Source organism: Empidonax traillii, unplaced genomic scaffold, assembly GCF_003031625.1.
Source record: "Empidonax traillii isolate 1590-97213 ecotype Southwest subspecies unplaced genomic scaffold, ASM303162v1 scaffold10:size5872457, whole genome shotgun sequence".
Taxonomy (NCBI): Eukaryota; Metazoa; Chordata; class Aves; order Passeriformes; family Tyrannidae; genus Empidonax; species Empidonax traillii.
This window is the reverse complement of record NW_020955203.1, coordinates 5,057,363-5,077,356: the sequence shown is the minus strand read 5'-3', so window position 1 is coordinate 5,077,356 and position 19,994 is coordinate 5,057,363. Positions and strand designations below refer to the sequence as shown.

At 51.6% G+C, this 19,994-nt stretch overlaps 1 protein-coding gene across 2 annotated transcripts; it reads left to right on the top strand.

Annotated features, from left to right (window-relative positions):
- The first annotated feature begins 895 nt into the window (after positions 1-895).
- Positions 896-19,301, top strand: PSTPIP2 (proline-serine-threonine phosphatase interacting protein 2). 2 transcript variants are annotated; one of them, XM_027885498.1, is made up of 15 exons: positions 896-968; positions 6,777-6,877; positions 8,744-8,821; positions 9,706-9,740; positions 11,269-11,375; positions 12,053-12,115; positions 13,262-13,360; positions 13,552-13,597; positions 13,972-14,051; positions 15,324-15,422; positions 15,940-16,036; positions 16,334-16,415; positions 17,085-17,119; positions 17,448-17,505; positions 18,150-19,301. In XM_027885498.1, exons 1-14 carry the CDS (start codon positions 936-938, stop codon positions 17,495-17,497), a joined length of 1,005 nt encoding a protein of 334 aa, XP_027741299.1. In that variant the 5' UTR covers positions 896-935; the 3' UTR covers positions 17,498-17,505; positions 18,150-19,301. The 2 variants fall into 2 exon arrangements, with proteins under 2 accessions (XP_027741299.1, XP_027741310.1); XM_027885509.1 differs by lacking the exon at positions 18,150-19,301 and adding an exon at positions 17,967-18,137.
- The last annotated feature ends 693 nt before the right edge of the window (positions 19,302-19,994 follow it).

Genomic DNA, 19,994 nt, shown 5'->3' with positions numbered 1-19,994 from the left:
TGGAGCTGCTTTGTGATGTGGTTTCCTGCTGTGGGCTTGCGCCCTCCTCTGTCAGGAGCGTGTACAGGGTCAGTCTGCCTGAATCAGCCTTGCGTTATAACTGAGCATTTTATTTCAGTAAGTGGAAAATGCCTCTTTTTTGCATTAGTGGTCTGTTTTGCTGTCCCTGTGTTCACGCAGAGGCAGCAGCTCAGGGCAGTGGGTGTGATTCAGGCATTCCAGCACACTGAGGCTCGCTCGAAGGTCACTCATGCATTGCTCTGTCTCAGGCACAGCCCCTAATAAACTGCTGGTAACGCGGGATGTGTGTGGTGAAGGAGGGTTGTGTTTTGAGGAGCAGCTGAGGGAGCTGGGGGGGCTCAGCCTGGAGAAAAGGAGGCTCAGGGGGGACGTTCTGGCTCTGCAACTTCCTGACAGGAGCCGGGGCTTGGGCTCTCTTCCCAGGGAACAAGGCATGGGATGAGAGGAAACGGCCTCAAGCTGTGCCAGGGGAGGTTTAGGCTGGATATTAGGGGAAATTGACCAAGAGGGTTGTCTATCCCTGGCACAGCTGCCCAGGGAAGCGTTGGAGACCCCATCCCTGTAGGGATTTAAAAACCACGTGGATGTGCCACCCGGGGCCAGGGGTTAGTGCTGGCCTTGGGAGCGCTGGGGGAAACGGTTGGACTCGATGATCTTCGGAGGGCTTTCCCAACCTGAACAACGCTATGGTTCAATGAAACCATCCTCCAGGAAGTCGCGCGGGTCCCTGGCCCGGCCGTCACGGGTGGGATTCTCCCACGGAGCGCCGACGCCGAGCCTCCCGTGCCCGTCGATGTCACCCAGCCCGTCCCGCTGCCCGACCCACGGAGGGTGTTCCCGTGCGTGGGTGGGGACTCGTCGGGGCGGACCGGGCGGCGCCGGGAGCGGCGGAGCGCGGCGGTGGCAGCGGCAGGATGCGGGAGGCGCGGTTCAGGGACCACTTCTGGGTGAGCGGGACCACGGCGGGACCGGGGCACGGGGGGGCAGGACCAGCCGGAGCAAGGGGGCACAGCTGGAGGTGGGGAGGGTCACCGCTCTCTGGTAAGAGAGGGCTCCGAAGCGATCGTGGCCGTGGGGTGACTTTGCTAAAAGCTCTGGGCGTCCTGGAGTGATAAAACATTGGCACAGGTTGCCCAGAGAAGCTGTGGCTGCCCCATCCCTGGAAGTGTCCAAGGCCAGGTTGGAGAGGGCTTGGAGCAAGCTGGGATAGTGGAAGGTGTCCCTGCCCATGGCAGGGGTTGTTGGAACCAGATGAGGTTTGAAGTCCCTTCCAACCCAAACCATTCTGTGATCCCCGGCAGGCACTGCCCACCCACACATGTCCTGGGAGCTGTGGCTTTGCGACCTGCTCTGCGCAGCCAAAATAATCCCAGCAAGCAGCCGCTGCCATGCTGGAGGAAATCAGAGCCATTCTGAGGGTCTGATAATATTAACTGTCCATCAGTGAACTGCTTGGAGACACTATGGCCAAAAATGGTGCTTTGATGTGGAGCTAATCCCAGACTGGATGAGCTGGTGCTCGGTGTGCTGCTGTCAGCTGCCGAAAGGCAGAGGAAAAGCCACACTTTTGGGGAAAACCACAATTTATTCTTCTGAGTGTGAATTGTGCTCTTCTGAAAGGAGAAGTGCTGAAAAGCCACATATCCGCTGCGAAGAGTCAGCTCTGTGGCCGCTCAGTTCCTCTTGTTGCGGTGGACCTTTGTTCCAGGTATCGGCAACCAGGAAGTAAATTACAAAACGGTGTCTTTTGGGGCTGAAAATCCCCATCTGTGAACGGTGCTCGGGGTTCCCCCGATGTTGCCTGGGAGCAGCTCCCATCTTGCAGGACGGGGGAGAGGAGCACAGGCCCCAGGGGGAGCAGGCACCCGGTTTGTGCAGTAAGTGCAGAGCACCAGTGTCCTTAGCGTGTTCACCGGCACAGGGCTGTCCAATACGCAAATCCCACACAGGTATCAAACCTGGCATGGAGGATAAAGCTGACTTTGCGTCTGGCAGCTGCTTCTCAGGTGTTTGTTGCCACAAAGTTTTCCATGGTGTGCTCTCTTTGCAAATGTATAGAGGGAAGGGCTGCGAGGGCGGTGGCCGCATCCCCCGGGCTGAGGGGGAATAACTGCGATGCCAGGAACGCTGAGCAGACGTGGTTGGTGGTGCCTCAGTGGCACACTGGGCTGAAGAAGATCTCCTCGCCACAGGGGCTGACTTCAGCCATTTCTGTCCCTCTCCAGCTGTGGTGTGGAGTTTTTTGACGGAGGATCCTGGAGGAGGGGGCTCAGTGGGAGAAAATACTGGGGCCGGAGCAGCGCCGAACCCCCCAAGTCAAGGAGGAGGTGGGGCGTGCCATGGGGTGCTCAGTCCTGCCTCACCCCTTTCATTGCAAGCATGGCTATTTACTGAATAATCCCCAACCCTCGCTGAGCCCAAAACCATTGGTGCTGCCAGGATTTTGATTGATTTTTTGCCTTTCTGAAGCCTTCGTGCTTTAGCCGCTACCCCCACCCCCACCCACCCAGCCCACGAAACATGCCTGAGGCAGGAACTGGCTTTCACGTTGGACAGGAGGGTGGTGAGAGTGACTCAGTGGAGAGATCGAGGCCCTGCTGCTGTGGTTTGGCCCATGGAAAACGCAGGTACCACCCCAAGCCATCGCCACACCACGTACTGGTGACTGTGCATCAGCTGCGAGGGCTGGGGAGGGAGGGGGGGAGCAAGAGATGGGAAATAAGAAACCAAATTTAGATGAGGTGTGGAGGTCCAGCTTCCGTTTGCTGTTGGGTGCTGTGAGTCCGCACACACTTCCTCCTGCAATTTTCCTCTTAGATTACTTCGCTTGAGGCGAAAATGGAAGGAGAAGTCTTTGCTGCAGCAAGTGATCTCTTAAAACCATAGAGTGGTTTCATTTGGAAGGGACCCTTAAAGGCCATCTAAGTCCAATCCCCTGCCACTTTCCACTATCCCAGGTTGTTTCAAGCCTCGTCCAACCTGACCTTGGACACTTCCAGGGATGTGGCAGCCACAGCTTCTCTGGGCAACCTGTGCCAGGGCCTCCCCACCCTCATCATGAAGAATTTAAAAAAATTTGTTCCTGCTATCAAATCTGAATCTCCCCTCTTTTAGTTTAAAAGCATCATCCCTTGTCCTAGTGCCACAAAGAGTGTGGTGAGGGACAACGCTCATCTTGAGTAGGTTCTTGATCTGTCCAACAAGGTGAGATCAAGAGGATCACCTCTGCGTGATCCTGGGCAGGTGGCAGATGCTGCCACACATGCTCTGTTCCTTAGTGGTGCTGCTGGCTCAGCTTCTCATCTGGTGGTCCAAAAAAATGCCCAGGACTTTTCTTTTTCCCCCCAAATTAAACTCACCATCACACTCTGCTGCAGAATCCCTAAATACTGCCAAAAAATGCACTTTACTCTGGTGAGGGACAATCCTGTAGAGGTTAGGACAGCCCAAACCCTCAAAAATCAGGCCAGTTTTGGTATTGGATCTTCCAACTTTTAAATGTGATTGGTTGTGAGTGGTGACCACCAAATTTTTTTGTTGGGACAGGGTAGTGAGTTCTTTACTGTGAGGGTGGTGAGGCCCTGGCACAGGTTGCCCAGAGAAGCTGCGGCTGCCCCTGGATCCCTGGAAGTGTTCAAGGTTGGAGTGTTCAGCACTTGGAGCAACCTGGGATAGTGGAAGGTGCCCCTGCCTGTGTGAGACAGCTGGAACTAGGTGGTGGCTTTAAGTTCCCTTCAAACCTAAGCCATACTGAGAATCTATGGCTCTGTGATAAGCTGCAGCCCACCCTTTCCTCTGTCAGGGTAGCAGGGCTGTGCTTCCAGCCTCACCTGGGGACTGACTGAGCTTTAAACCCCACCAGTTCTGGTTTCTTTGATGGATGCTGTGTGTACTCCTGCGCTGGAGCCTGGTCCCTGCTGGAGCTGATGGCATCATGTCCATGATTTGGGAGGGCAGGGGTCCACTTTGCTCTCTGCACTCGAGTTTGCTCATGCTCTTGGGTATCAGCACAAGATGGTAAACTTCCTTAAATAACGAGTCTTGCTCTCTGCACCCTGCTGCAGCTCCTGCTCGCCCAGGGACCGAAGTCCAGGCATGCCTGAAGCTGAACATGCATTGCCCTGAATGTCCCCACTCCCACGTTGCTCCCTCCCACCACCTCTGCTTCCTGCATGTCTGTGAGAGAGCTGTGCAAAAGCAAAAATACCCCAAGCCCATGTTTGTTTGCCCTTGCCCGGCCTGTAGTGATTGCCGCACGTTGAGCAAGCACGAGGTTTTGTTTTCACTTGTTTTTGCAATGTGCTCTTCTTCTTTCACTATGGGACTCCTTTTCTCGCACTTTTTTCCCACTTTCTCAGTGCAAGTCTAGCACTCCACAAGCCCGCTCTTGCACGTCTTTCAGTTAGCCCAAGAGCAAAGCTTTGGGTCTCATCAGAGCAATTTTGTCCTGTAAAACTATGTGCCAAAAATAGAAATGACAATAACGTTAAAAACCGCCTCATCTCTGATCTATGGTCTAACAGCTTGCAGCTTGGAGGCTGAAATTTTGATCATTTTGCTTTTACTGAGACAATGCTCTGCTCTCTGCAGAGTCTTCAGTGATGCTGCTAAAAGCAACCCATGGCTGGGAGGGCTGCGACCCCAGGCTCCTGGATTTATTCCCTGCCTGCTGACTCATGGTGTGATGCTGCCCGGGGCTGTTTCACTTCCCCTTTCCCCTTCTTGTCCTTCTCTGAACAGGGACCGGCTTGGTGGAACTAAATCAGCAGCATTATGAAACAGGTCATCATTTCAAAGGAAAAAGGTGGGGTTTGTGTGGGGAGAGGTAATTTCATCAAGGCAGGCTAGTCCATTGCTTTTGGTGTCTCTGGGATGAGCAGGAGGGGTGCACTGGTGTAGAGGAAGGAATCTTCAAAGGGAAAATTGCTGATCAAAAAGTGATCCCGCTTTTTGCGGGATGATGGTCTCGGGTGGGTGAATTTGCAGCGAGTCCTTTTCCTCCTTGCGATGAGTTTTTGCCTCTCCTGTTGCACCCACCTGGTTATGGGGCGGGGAGGAACTGCAGCCTTGCATAGCACCTCCTCACCTTGCTCCCTGCAGACACCAGCACGAGCATTTCTTTTTTTGTCTCAGCAGTCTCTGCAGGATCCTGAGCGATCTTGCGGCTACGGGGACTCTGAGCAAGGACAGCACAGCCACCTATGGTTGCACAGTGTTTCTGTCTGCTAAAATTTCTTCACTAAGAAAGGTTATTCAGCCCTGGCACAGCTGAACAGTTGGTGGAGTCCCCCTTCCTGGAGGGATTTAAAAGCCATGAGGATGTGGCACCTGGGGACATGGGTCAGTTTTGGCCTTGGCAGTGCTGGGGGAATGGCTGGACTCAGTGGTCTTGGAGGGCTTTTCCAACTTACACAATTCTATAATTCTGTGTTTCTCCAGTGTCATTATTTCGTAGGGTGTGTGTCTTCAGGGGTTTTCCATGTCAAGTGGGGCAGAAGGTGGAATTGTCAAGCTCAGCAACTTGCCTTTCAGCTGTGACTCAGCCATTTCATGCTTTCACATCCCCACTAGAGCATTTCAGCCCCTCTTTTGCCTGCAAGCGCGAACAACCCCCAAAACATCACAAGGAGCACGCAAAACCCTTCTCCTCATTGAGTCTGTTGGGAGGATGGTGGAAATCCAGGCAGCAGATCAGGAAGGGGGGAGTACATGCTGTGGGCTTGGGAAACATCAGCTGCTGCTTTGTCACCTTGAAATCATCTGTTTGTAGTTTCCATGGGCTGTCCTGTAAATAGCACATGGGCTCAGAGCTCTGCCCAGCAGGAAGGACCAGGACAGCCGTGGGAGGGCAGGAGTGGAGATCCTTGTCCCTGTGCCCTGCTCTGTTTGGGCATGGATGGGTGCAACCCCCACCCTCCATACCTGTCTTGGGCTTAGTCTGTTATGTTTTTAAGTCTCCTGTGCCCATGGCTCTATGCTCTCTGTGTTGCACTTCCTCTTCCACTGCAGCTGCCCGCCCTTCCTTTGGGACATGCCTTGGGCATTCACAGAATCCCAGGATGGTTTGGGTTGGAAGGGGCCTTAAAGCTCATCCAGTGCCACCCCCCTGCCATGGGCAGGGACACTTTTCACTATCCCAGGTTGCTCCAAGCCTCGTCCAACCTGGCCTTGGACACTTCCAGGGATCCAGGGGCAGCCACAGCTTCTCTGGGCAACCTGTGCCAGGGCCTGCCCACCCTCACAGCAAACAATTCCTTCCCAATATCCCATCTAACCCTGTCCTCTGGCAGTGGGAAGCCTTGTCCCCCTTGTCCTGTCCCTTCATCCCTTGTTCAGAGTCCCTCTCCAGCTCTCTTGGATCCCCTTTAGGCTCTGGAAGGGGCTCTAAATTCTCCCTGGAGCCTCCTCTTCCCCAGGACCAGTCATGCTGGTCCTTTTGACTCTTTCTGTACCAAACCCACCCAGAAGGTGCTGTTAAGGCTGGTTTCACAGCATACAACCCTGCCCAGCTCCTTCAGAGCCAGGAGCTCCTCCTGCCTGGAAACAGCTCTTTTGGGAACCTCCCGCGGAGGGATTTAAAAGACGTGTGGATATGGCACTTGGGAACATGGATGGGAACATAACGTTGTTGCAGGACTGAGCTCTTCTTTTTTTTCTGAAAATCTTGTCCCGTACTGCTACCATTGCTCTCACCCAGGAGTCTCTCCCACCCCTAAAAGAGAAAGATCTTATTTCATAAGAGGCTGTGTTTTCAGAGCACGGATCTGACAAGCACCGTTGGCTACGACAGCATCATCCAGCACCTGAATGATGGCAGGAAGAACTGCAAGGAGTTTGAAGACTTTCTGAAGGAAAGGTAGGGAGCTGCCTCTGATCACGGGTTGGGTTGATCCTGGGAAGTGAGGCTGTGGCTCTGTTCCCACTCCTGGTGCTCCCAGTTTGATTTCTGTTCTGTTTAACTGTCCACTATGTTAAAATACTCTCCTGTGAGGTTCGCCTTGCTGTTCACCTTGCAGAGGATCGGGTGAGGACTTTGGCCTGGGAGAGGCAGGGCTTTGTCCTGAATTTGTCTTTGTACGTTACGAACAGCCCACAGATTTAATGCTAAAATGTAGTAGCATTAGGTATTACCTTTATTAATCAGAGAAGATGGCCTAAGCAGAGGTTCTGTGGCTACAAAAACAACTGAGAAGGTCTGGCTTTATGGTTCACCTGTTTAACAATGGCTAAATACGAAGGGCATTGTAGAACCACCCTGGATTAATGTAATTTTGGTCATGAGAACTGGAAAAAAACAACCTGTGACCGGATGACTTGGTGCAGAGCAGCCTGGGACAAATATAATGGGGGTGAAGAGGAGGAGAACCTGCACTTAAAAGTGTCTGATGCACCTACATCTCTTTAGGCTGTAATCTCATGTTCCAGGAAAATTTTGGGCTTTCCAGCTGTGGAACTGGACCCTGAGAATCGTGTCCCCTTCATTTGTGACAACACATAGAGTGCCAAAAGCCTCCTCCACACCCCGTGTCCTCTTTGTTCTTGAAGTAGGTGTAGGTTGCCACCAGCGTGTCTTTCCAGAAGGAGATTAGAGGCTGGACCTGGGCTTGCTACTGGCACCTCTCTCTGAACGTGGCTCAGTTCTCTGTGCACAGCACGGCTGTTACACATTTCCAGCCATGGGGAATGTGCCTGTTGGATGCCTTGTCCCAAACGAAGTTCATGGGAATGTTGTTGGATGCAGGAATGAAAATCAGTTAATGATATTTATCTTTTTCCCGTTTTCCTACAAGCTTTGGGAGTTTCTAAGGAGTTAAGCTGGGTGAACCTCACTGCCAGACTCGAGAAGTCAGCAACACAGGTGTCTGCCTCTGTGTTAGGAGATACAGGCAATTTAGGAAGCTATTTATTTTATCCAGTAGTCCCTCTAATGCAGCCCTTAGGAGGACTTGTTTCTTTACACTGACTGCAGGCAGTTAGGGTTACCTAGGTGGAGATAGCTGCGTTTGACCAAGCAAGTCCAGCCCTGGTTGTCTGTGCTGATTTCAAAGCAGCTGCAGAAAGCTGATTGTTCTTGTGCTGCAACACATAGACTCTCTTTCCCCCTCTCTCATTCTTTCAAGAGCGGAGGACAAAAGGATCTCTCAAAGGTGTTGTTTCTGTTACCTCACAAGATTTGGCCTCTTCTTCAGGCATTCTCCATAAGGATCAGAGGCAGATCCAGAGAGTACTTATTGCCTCATTCTAAAAAGCCCTGAAGAGCTGAAATGCCCGAGCTGAGCTTTGCTGAGCTGAGCTTTGGGGTGCATGCCTGGTGGCCAAACTGTCTTTGAGGTGCCTGTTCCCTTCCTGTCACATTTGGTATAAATCAGCCAGCTCAGAGTCAAAAGTGCTTAGTGTGGACGGGCCAAGGGATCCCACGAGCCCTGTTCCATAGGAAACTGAGGGAAAAAAACTACCTAGGTGAGTCACCTGGCTGCATCTTCCAGCCAGGCACTGGCAGCTTAGTCCTCTGTCACCTGTGGAGTTGATCCTTGGACCCATCAGCCCAAGGGAGGTGAAGAGAGCAGCATATCGGGACCACAGACACAGCAAAGCCAAGTGTTTTCACTGGAAAACGTGGTTGGCACAGGTCAGGATTTCAGAGCAGGTCTTGACCTCCACTGCTAACAAGCCTTACTTTCTGAATTAGGAACTTTCTCTCATTTCTCTCTTTTCTCAACAGGGCAATTATAGAAGAAAAATATGGCAAAGAGCTCATCAACTTGTCAAAGAAGAAGCCCTGTGGGCAGACAGAGCTGAAGTGAGTCCACAATGCTGCGTGTGCTTTGCTTTTATGGGTTTCTGTGGAACAAAGAAGGAGAAAGAGAAGGAAGGAGATTGTGAGGGATGAAACAGCATTTTGAAATGTGATAGGGACGTCCAGAAGATGAGCTGAAACCATTCTCATGAATGAACAGTGCCCTAGCTGGGTTCTGCTTTGCTTTGAGCCGGACTCCACCAAGTTCCCACCAGTCACAGACTAACCAAAGCATTGCAGGTGCTCAGGTGAGGTGTGGACTGGTGGTTCAGCAGAAAGCTGAGGATCATGAGACCCAGGGTTCACTCCTGTCTGGTTTTGTAGCCAGAGGGAAGTTCAGGTTGACTCAAACCATGCAAATCTTCAAAGCCCAGCATGTTGTGACCCCTGTGGCTCCGTGAGTGGGTCTCATTTCCCCTGGGACCCTTGGCACTTCCTTCTCCCTCCTTTATTTCTGTACTTCATACATGCCCAGTCGGACATTCTCTGATCATTTTTTTTACAGTTTTGTGTCACATAAAATGTTTCTGAAATCAATAGGGAGAAAAGTTCTCCACGTTCCCAACCACAGGCCAACGCACCATGTAGAAGGTGTTCGTGTGCCCGAAAATATGCTTTAGGGAGGTTGCCTGGTACAGCCATCATGAAACTTGGAATTTTGATAGCATCCAGTGTTCAGAAAGATGTGAAGGAGATCTCAAACCAAGCGAGCTGTGCTATTGCTGAGAGAGAAAAAGCCAGAGTTGTAAAGAGGGTAGATAACCTGCCTTGAGTTGCTTTGACTGCTGTCAAGTGAGAGACTGTTTTGGCAGAGGTGCATTACTGATACTTGTGCCTGGCCGTGCTTTCCCAATCTTTTTAATGCTCCTCCTGTTTTTTTCTTTCAGCACACTGAAGAGATCCCTGGATGTTTTCAAGCAACGTAAGTAGTTCTTCATGCTTGTCATGTATCAAGGACACTTGGCTGGGCCAAAGCCTGAAGGCAACTTCTTAGGAAGGAAATGGCAGGGAAACCTGTAAAGTTGTGGTGATGGGGTCCGGCACAGGCTGTACTCTTGGCCTGGCTCTTCCCAGTGTGTGGGGTTTGGGACAGAGTGCGACAGGACACAGGTGGGAGAGAGACCCACAGGTCGTCTTTTGGGGGATCTCTTGGACTTTCAGGTCTGGCTGCAGCTCAGAGGTTGTGGTTTTGTTGTGTATCAAAGCTGTGCATGGGAAGCTCACTTGGGGTTTATTGGATAGGCTTGTCCTCTTCACACACACACACAGAAGTAATTCACACTTTGAATCCTGGGGGCTGTTCTGGGCCCCTCAGACAAGAGAGACATTGAGGGGTCAGAGCATGTCCAGGGAAGGGAACAGAGCTGGAGAAGGGTCTGGAGCAGCAGGAGCAGCTGAGGGAGCTGGGGGGGCTCAGCCTGGAGAGAAGGAGGCTCAGGGGGAACCTTCTGGCTCTGCAACTCCCTGACAGGAGGGGGAAGCCAGGGGGGGATCAGGCTCTTGTCCCAGGGCCTCAAGCTGTGTCAGGGGAAGTTTAGGTTGGATATTAGGGAAATTTCTTCACTGTAAGGGTTGTCCAGCCCTGGCACAGCTGTCCAGGGCAGTGGTAGAGTCCCCATCCCTGGAAGGGTTTAAGAGCCGTGTAGTTGTCACATTTGTTGACATGGGTTAGTGGCTTGGCAGGGCTGAGAGAATGCTTGGACTTGATGATCTTTAGAGGGCTTTTTCAACCTAAATGGTTCAGTGGTTCTAACTGAAATGTGTAAAAGACGATGCTTTGGTCACCACACACAGTCCCTCTGTCACAGCCTGCGAGGGTACTGGGCAGGCAGCACCTTAACGGTGAGCACTCTGCTACCCTGTGCCTGCTGTGCCTGCCAGGTTTGTCTGCTGCCCTTGTGGACATCCCTAACACGGCTCTGCCCTCACCGCTGCTGACTATTCCAGGCGGTGGGTTTGGAACAGCTTTGGGTGTGGAATCGCGAGCTGCCATTTGGCTCCTCTGCCTCGGTGCCCTGGCTGGCGTTTCGTGGTGTGGCAGCTCACCTTCAGCAAGAGGAGCCTGAGATTTCTCTGTAGCCTTAGTTTTTCCTGTTCCCCAGGTTGCTGCCTGCTGGCCTGGGGTAGTGCAATCCTTCACACAGCTGCGCCCGGGGCTCGATGTGTTGAAACGCGCCTGAATTCACCCGCGGGGTGGGGGGGAAGATGTGACCGTGATTGTTTGAGTGACTTTGCTCAGCTGGAGTTTCCTCAGACTGGGGGGGGCAGGTCCCAGCAGGGCTGATCCTTACGTAGGTGAGCCCCGCTCCGAGGCCGCTGCAAACGACCTGCTGCTTTTTTCACGTTTCCGAAAGGGGATGTGTGACGTGGGGTCAGTCTGAATTGAGAAACACAGTCTCTTTAGGAATATGTATATATATATATATATATAAGTTATTTTTGATTTGCAGAGATAGACAATGTGGGACAGGGTCACATCCAGCTGGCGCAAACCCTTCGGGAGGAAGCGAAGAAGATGGAGGACTTCAGGGAAAAGCAAAAACTGCATCGGAAGAAGGTCAGGCACTGTGGGAAGACGTGCCTTCCTGCAGGATGTTGATCCCACCCCGGCCATGGGCTGATCCCAGTGCTGTGTCCTGCTGTTCCCCAGCCCCCTCCGTGCCCCCAGTGCCTGCTGCTGCCGGGAAGTCCTGAGTTTCTTCCTACATGTTGCAACCACGCTGGTGAACTGTGCAGCAACCTCCGACTTCCTTCTTCTCACTGCCACATCGTCTCCCTTGGGTGGTTTTTGGGGCCAGCCACAGCAGGGGCTCAGCCCTGGGATACCAGCCTCAGCTGGGAATGTTTCAAAGCCTTTACATGCAGTTCGATCTCCACAGGGTCTCAGGCCAAGCCTTTAAACTTTTTCTTGAGATTCCTTTGTCTGGAAAATGAAGGAAACTGCTAGAACCAGGGGCTGGTTTGGACTAGCAGAGGGGAATGGGCTTCCCAGCTTTGTCAGAGCCTGTGGAGATGACACAGTATTGAACTTTGCTAGGATTTAGTTTGTAGAGCTCCTTTGCATACACAAGTCAAGGCTTAGAGAGAAGCATAAAAGATGAGTTTTGTGAAGATGCTTTGGGTGGATGAAGGCCCTTAAGGCCATCTCAGTCTGGTCTGTGACTCTTTCCCAGTCCACACAGTGGAGCTTTGATGGTCAGTGATGTGCTGATTCTGGGCCTGTTGTCTTTACAGATAGAGTTGATCATGGAGGCGATTCACAAAAACAGAAATGTGCAGTACAAGAAGACCATGGAGGTAAAGCAAACCTGCTGCTGTTTCTTGCCTTGTGGGTTAACACTGCTCAGACACAAGCAGAGAGATGGGGCAGGCTTCAGTGAGAGGGTTTTCCTCCTCTGCTGTGACACGGGACGCTGAATCTGTGTGAGTGGTGTGTGCAGGGGGTATTCAGAACATGAAAGGCACACCAAGGACACAGAATCACAGAAACACAGAATATGCTGAATTGGAAGGGACCCACAGGGATCATCGAGTCCAACACTTAGCCCTGCACAGGTCCATCCCCAAGAGTCATACCATGTGCCTGAGAGTATCATCCAAACACTCCTGAAGCCCTGTCAGGCTCAGTGCTGTGACCACTGCCCTGGGGAGCCTGTTCAGTGCCTGACCACCCTCTGGGGGAAGACCCTGTTTTTTATATCCAACCTAAACCTTCCCTGACACAACTCCAGGCCATTCCCTCGGGTCCTGTCACTGGTTACTACAGAGGAGACATGGCCAGTGGTAGCCTTTCAGGGCTGGATAATTGTGATTCAGAATCATAGAATTGTTCAGGTTATAAAAGCCCTCTAAGATCCTTGAGTCCAACCATTAATCAACACTGCCAAGCCCACCACTACTCACCCGTGTCCCCAAGAGCCACATCCACACCTTTTCTGAGCACTTTAATGGATGGGGACTGCACCACTGCCCAGGGCAGCCTGTGCTAGGGCTTGACAACACTTTCTGTGAAGAAATTTTTCCAAATATCAATTCTAAACCTCATCTGATGCAACTTGAGGTTGTTGCGTCTTGTCCTGTCCCTTGTTCCCGGGGAGCAGAGCCCAACGCCCACCCAGCTCCATTCTCCTGTCAGGGAGTTGCTCAGAGTGAGAAGGTCCCCTCCCCGGGCCTCCTTTTCTCCAGGCTGAGTGCCCCACCAGCTCCCTCAGCTGCTGCTCCAGAACCTTCCCCATGTCCGTTGCCCTCCTCTGGGCACTCTCATGGACTTGGTTGCCACGAGCTTTTCGTCCTTAAACGCAGCTTGTCTTGTGAGGCTTTCCCTAACCTGGGACTCTGAGTGCCACCCCCTGCTCCTCTGGCAGGCTGTGCCCACCTCTGCCCTCGTAGGCTGTTCTTTCCCCCAGAGCTCCCACCCGAGCTGTGTGCTGGTGTCTCTCCTAGGCCAAGCGCCTGTATGAGCAGCGGTGCCGGGACAAGGACGAGGCGGAACAGGCCGTGCACCGCAACGCAAACCTGGTGACGCAGAAGCAGCAGGAGAAGGTACAGGGAGGTGGGGCAGGGGGAGAAAGGGGCACCTCTTCTGTCAGCTCTCCTGCCCCACGGCTCCTCTGCCAGCTCTGGGTTTTGGGGTGCGATGGGAGGGCTGGTGGTGTTCACCAGCCGGGCTGCAGTGCTGCCGGGGATGCACCCAGGCACTCCTCCACCTTCCTTCTCTCTCGCGTTTTTGGCAGCTGTTCATGAAGCTGGCTCAGACGAAATCAGCTCTGGAGGACTCTGGTGAGTGTGAAAATGCCACATGGGGAGGGAAAGGGACATGTGTTTCCAGGGGCAGGGGGCTGTGAAGCCATGGCATGGCTCGTGGGCAAGCTCCAGCTCTTGGATCAGGTGCAGCTCCTTGGAAACACGTGCCCAAGATACCAGCAATGGGCACCTGCCCTGGAGAAGCCTGCATGACCCCACCAAGCCCATGTCCTTCCACTTTATCCCTGATGTCCCAGCCACTTCAGCCTTCATGTACTACCTTCTAGTGAAGGGTTTTTTTAAATTAGTGTTAATCATGGAGTCAGTGAATGATTTGGGTTGGAAGGGGCCTCATTCCAACCCACCCTGCCTATCGACCTTCAGCTGACACTGTGATTTCTCTCTCGCAGACAGAAGCTACCAGCAGAGTGTGACCACACTGGAGAAGGTCCGGGAGGAGTGGCAGAAGGAGCACATCAAAGCTTGTGAGGTAAATGCCCCAAAACACCTTTGCATGGCAGCGTGGTCCTCTGGGTGTCCACGCCTGTCTGCAGGGCTCAGATTTGCCCTCTGTGTATTCCCCCGGCAGTGAAGCTGCAGGGTGTGTTGCAGCTAACCCTGTGTGTGCCTAAAACTTGGCTTCTTGATTCAAGGCCCCACTACTTCAAGGTTTCCACTTTTTAAAAATTATTTTCCCACCACCTTTTAAAATTGGCAGAGCCAAGGTAGTGACATTTTGCCCGTGATGTACTTGCCCGTTTGGCACGACTGTCACTTTGGACAGCTGTGGTCGCCTCTGGGTACTCAGTGATTCAAGGCCAGTATGTCCTAGAGCCTCAGCAACACCTGGAAGACTCTCCCTGAAACTCTGAAAGACTTTGCATGGGCAGGGACTGCAGAGACTGAGGTTTTATCCCAGGTTTGCAAGCAGCCTTCCCATTCCCAGCTGTGCTGATCCCTTCCCATGTTATTTCTCATCGGGCTGTGATTTTACTTTTCTGTTTCGAACTGGCATTTGCTGTCTGTGTTGCATGGTGTGCATGAGTGTCTCAGTGATGTCTGGGGTCTCTGGAAGCCTCTATGATGGGGACATTTCAAAAGGTATACCAGATTATGATTTCTGGTATGCCAGATTTCAAAAGTCTTGGGTTGAAGTCTGCTTGGGAAAGGTCTGGGCTGGAAAGAGGGAGAAGACCAACCAGTCAATGTACCTCTGATTTCATGCATCCCCTGTGTTTATTTATTGCTCCATACCTGGAGCCTGGAAGTGTTAAAAGGACACGTAGGTGTGGCACTTGGGGCCATGGGTTAGTGGTGCCCTTGGCAGTGCTGGAGAAATGGTGGGACTTGGTGATCTTAGGGGGCTTTTCCAACCTAAATGATCCTGTGATTCTAGGACACCTGTGGAAGGGAAGCGAGCTGGGACCACAGGAGCGTGGGGTACCTAGGGAACATGTACTGCCTTTAGGAATCTGGCTTGTTCTCCCCAGAGGTGTTCGGTGACCCCCTTCACATCAGTTCCTGCAGGCCTTCTCAGCTTAACAAACACTCATCTTAAACTCACCTGGTTGCACAGAGGGATTGTTTTTCTTCTGGGCAATCTGAAGGACTCATGGTTTCCTTCTTTCCTGCAGAAGACCAACACCCCCTGCTCCTTGCAGTGGTCTTTTCATGACCCTTGGGAATGAGAAGCAGTAAGGATTAAAGGAGATTTGCCCTCATTTTAAAGATGCTGTGGCCTGTGTTGTCTGTGTTGTTTCAGTTCTTTGAGACCCAGGAGTGTGATCGGATCAGCTATGTCCGCAACGCCCTCTGGCTTCATGTCAACCAGCTCTCCCTGGGCTGTGTCCAGAATGATGAGGTACCTCAGCTGAAACTCTTCATTTTCCTATGTGGAAAGCAGAGCCCGGTTTGTTTTCCTGTGCTCTGAGCTGTGCTACGTCTGAGTTGGACTGTGGCCCTTTACTGGCCACCAGACACCATCAGGAGTGGGCAGGCAGAAGGTTTGGCCAAAACTCTGGCAAGATGAGCTTTCCCCTGGGATTCACACTTTTCTTTTGAGTGTGCTGAAACACTGGAACAGGTTTCCCAGAGAAGCCCCATCCCTAAAAGTGTTCAAGACCAGGTGGGACGGGGCTTGGAGCAACCTGATCTAGTGGGAGGTGTCCCTGCCCATGGCAGGGGGTGGAATGAGATGGGCTTTAAGGTCCCTTTGAGCCTGGACCACTCTAAGATTCTGTGATTCCCCTGTCACTGAAGCTTGTGCCCTGCGTGAATATTGAGATTTCTCCCCGCGTCTAATGGACAATTGTTTTGTTTCGTTTTCTCTTGTTTTTTGACCTGATGTAATAGAAATGCATTTTATTTCCCTTTTGCAGAAATATGAGGAAATCCGCAAGAGTTTAGAGATGTGCAGCATTGAGAAGGACGTTGATTTTTTTGTAAATTTGCGCAAAACTGGAAGTTTGGCTCCAGGTAAGAACTTAGTCCAATCTCATGAAGTAGCCCCGTACTCCCTATGGAGCTGCTGCTCTGGTCAGCATAATTTGGGGTGCGAAAAACATTGGTTTTGCAACATTCCTCCTTTAGTTCACTGCCATGCAGCACGAGTCTCTGCCAGTTTCAACAGTCCCTGAAGATAATACTCCCTGTTTTAATTTCCTGATCAGGCATTTTCACAGGGAGGGGAAGGACTTAGGATCTGACTGTTGGTATAACAAGTATTTTATGTCTATAAAAGGCCTGTGCTTTACTACTGTTGACTTTTCCTAGCTCCTGTTGTTTATGAAAACTACTACAATACACAGAGAAATGTGACTCCTGCGAGAAGTCCACTGCCTGTACCTATATCAAGGTAAGGGACGTAACATGTGCCATTGCAATTGCTGTTGCAAATTGTGCTTTCACCCCCCCCCCCCCAAAAAAAAAAGGCATATTTTGTTCCTTTTAGTCTATTGGAAGCTTGACTTGGGAGTATTAGAGGAAAATATTTCCTTGCGTGGTTCTTGTTGTGATCTGTCCATCTGAGGAGTGTTAAAGGCATGTGTGGGTAGAGGGAGGAACTGCAGAGCCGAATTCACTCCCCTGGGATAGAAGCTGGGCCAGGAGGACAGGCTGACAGGTGTTTCTGCTGGGGGGCAAGGTGACAGTGAGGGCCAAAGACTCCTGCTGAGGATGAGTGTGCCACTTTGGCAGCCACACTGGGAGAGGAGTCATGTCCAGCTATGGCTTCCTGATGTCTTACTCTGGGCAAAGGCATGTATAAAGGCATACCTGTCAATTTTCCCCCAACTTAGTGCTTTTTGGTTGCTTTTTCCTCTCCTGCACCGTATCAGCTTCAGTTCCTGTGTTTGCCAAGCAGGCTGTGTGGGTGGTGAGCCCACCGGGTCTCTTGTATAAAGCCCAGATTGCCAAACCTCTTGCCTTCCCACCAGCTCTGGGAGGGCAGTTGGGGAGAGCAGAACCAGGGCAAAGGGAACCTGTATCCATGCAGATCCTCACCTCTGTGTTTCCTTCTGTGCAGGAGGGGACCTCTGCCCACCCCAACCAGTGCACCAGGTGAGTTATTGCTTTATGGGCTGTCTGGCCCCAGGGAGGAACTATTACTCCATGCCCTGGTCCAAAGTCCCTCTCCAGCTCTCCTGGAGCCCCTTTAGGCACTGGAAGGGGCTCTCAGGTCTCTCCTGGAGCTTCTTCTTCTCCAGGCTGAACATCCCCAGCTCTCCCAGGCTGGCTCCACAGGACACCTCTTTGAGCCTCATTCACCCTTACACCCCATCCCTTTAACATGGATGGCCAGTGTGTGGTGTTTCTGTCCTGTTTGAAGCCTTATAATGAGCACTTCCCATGAGGAAACCTGGGGGTTTTTTTGTGTTCTCTGTTTCAGGGGAGCCTGATTACGCCACAGTTGATGGCTACAGCTTGGTACATTTCTAGCAGTCACAGTAAGTACTCACTTTCAATGAAGAAGGGGGGCTTATAGGAAAGAGGGGGAGGGATTTTTAACCTGGGCAGATAGTAACACAACAAGAGGGAATTTTAAACTAAAGGAGGTTAGATTTAGGTTGGCTGTAAGGAAGAAATTCTTACCTATGAGGGTGGTGAGGCCCTGGCAGAGGCTGCCCAGAGGAGCTGTGGCTGCCTCATCCTTGGAAGTGTTGAAGGCTGGGTTGGATGGGCTTAGAGCAACCTGGGATAGTGGAAGGTGCCTCTGCCCATGGCAGGGGGGTGGAACAAGATTCCAGCTGAAACCATTCTTGGATTCTGGAGCTACCTAGGAGAGGGACAGTGGAGAAAGAAAGGCCACTGACTAAAGGGTGATATTTGAAATGACCAACTGGATGCTCCTGCCCTCACTTCTCTGGGCTGGAGCTGTGGTTTAGACACTGTTGATCCTGTTCTGTAGGTTTTCCAGGCAGAAGACAGCATTGGTTTGACCAGCGTGGCAGAGGTGGTGTTTCCCGTTATTCCCAGACACACAGAGCTGAAGTGCTTCTGCTTTTCAAAAAAAAAAAAAAAAATATTTGAGGACTGATAATTATTTGTACATCCAGAAAGCGCCTACTAAAAAATCTGTGCCTTTGATCAGCAACTCCTTGGATGGATATCCTATCTTCAAACTCAGAGGAAGAAAAGGACCTGACACAGGGGCGATTTGTCTTGGAAGAAACGTTTGATTTGAAGTTCTTCTAAAGTGCAGCCATCTGGGAGAGGCTGGAGTGTCCCACTCTCCAGATGACTAGCTCATATGTGCTGAAGGGAGTGCTGCATGATGCTTTGGGCACGCTGGCTTGTGTTCAGGGCACCTGCATCCCCCTCGGATCTCAGGTTACTCTTTTGCCTGTCTCTTTCATTAGTGGGGATTTAACTTGCCATTTAGGTTTAAGTTTTCTCTCATGTCTTGGGGATCTCACTTAGGGGAGCACCAACAGCTACACCGTGTGTCTGGCTTATCTGTAGGTGTGCTCCAGGCGTAAGTGCCAAATGATTTGCATCTTGCCTGGGGCAGCTGTTCACAGCATGGCTGCCCAGTGAGGGGCTGTGCCACCAGAAACCTGCTGGGAGGTCCCACATCCCACAGTGTTGTTGAGGATCTGGAGGACGTTGTTCAGCTCTCCCAAATGCCTCTCGGATGAGGGGCCTGTGAGTTTTTAGGTTCATGGTACAGCTTGTCCCTGGTAGGCTCTGGGGTCCAGGTTGGACAGGGCTCGGAGCACCCTAGTCCAGAGGAAAGTGTCCCTGCCCACGGCAGGGGTTTGGAACTATATGATCTTCAAGGTCCTTCCCAACCCAAACCATTCTATAGTTCTATGATTCTGTGATTTAATTAGCTTTTGACAGTCTCTAAACTTTGGACTTGTTCTGACTGTGCACTGCTGGAAACAAACTTAGCTACTGCTGGAGCCATGAAACTTCTTTTCCGACCAAACTTCCTGTCATTTTTGTTACCATATATATATATATATATATATATCTTTATGATTATGGCTTTGATTCAGAAGCTCACGTGCTTTGGGGCTGCTGCTCTCTCTCTGATGTCCCTGTGTGCAGTGCTGCTTGACCGCCCCTCAGTGCCCCACGACACTGGACACAGGGACACAGGACATGGGGATAAACACACACAATTTACCTGTCTAAACCTGGTGCCAGGTGACTGACCTGGAGCAGCAGGGTTTGCTATTTGTACGACGTTTTTCCAGATGAATCTGCGCGGCTTTCATCATGTGTCCCAGCCTGTCAGTCCTTGGGGGCTTTTTACTGTGTTTTCTTGTGTGGGGAAGATGGCAGGGAGCTCTCTGACATCTGTCGTCCTGCGAAGTGCGCGTGCCAAGGAATCAGCTATCCTGTTTTATTTCTGAAAGACCAAGGACACAAGTGTTACTCTGGAGGAGCCTGCTGTAGTCTTAGCTCTTTAAATACATATTTAAAAAAAAAAAAAAAAAGAATTTTGAGTCTCGTGTGCTGGATCCGTGGGGTTTTTTAAAAGGTTGTCTCGTTCACTTTCTGTGGGGGCTCTGGTGGGACACCTTCAAAGCGTATCCTTGCTCAGCCTTTATTTCAGTTAATACCAACTGCTGGTTAATACCAACACAGATGTGGGAGAAAACACCCCAAAACAGACTGGCACAAGGACAAGCACTTTCGATCAGGCATGAACAGCTGACCACGTAGGGCTGTCTCCCCTGGAAGAGCGTCTGCTGTGCGATACATGGCACTGTTTCTCTGTCGGGGTTTTCCCGCTGAGCACAACAGTTGCTGTTACGCTTTTCTGGATGCAAAGGTCCCCAGTGAGGCTGAAACTCAGCTTGCACGGTCATTAAATGCACCGTAGCGATCCCAAAATAGGGGTGCAGGGGAAGGGGCTGGAGGAGCAGGAGCAGCTGAGGGAGCTGGGAGGGGGCTCATCCTGGAGAAAAGGAGGTTCAAGGGGGAC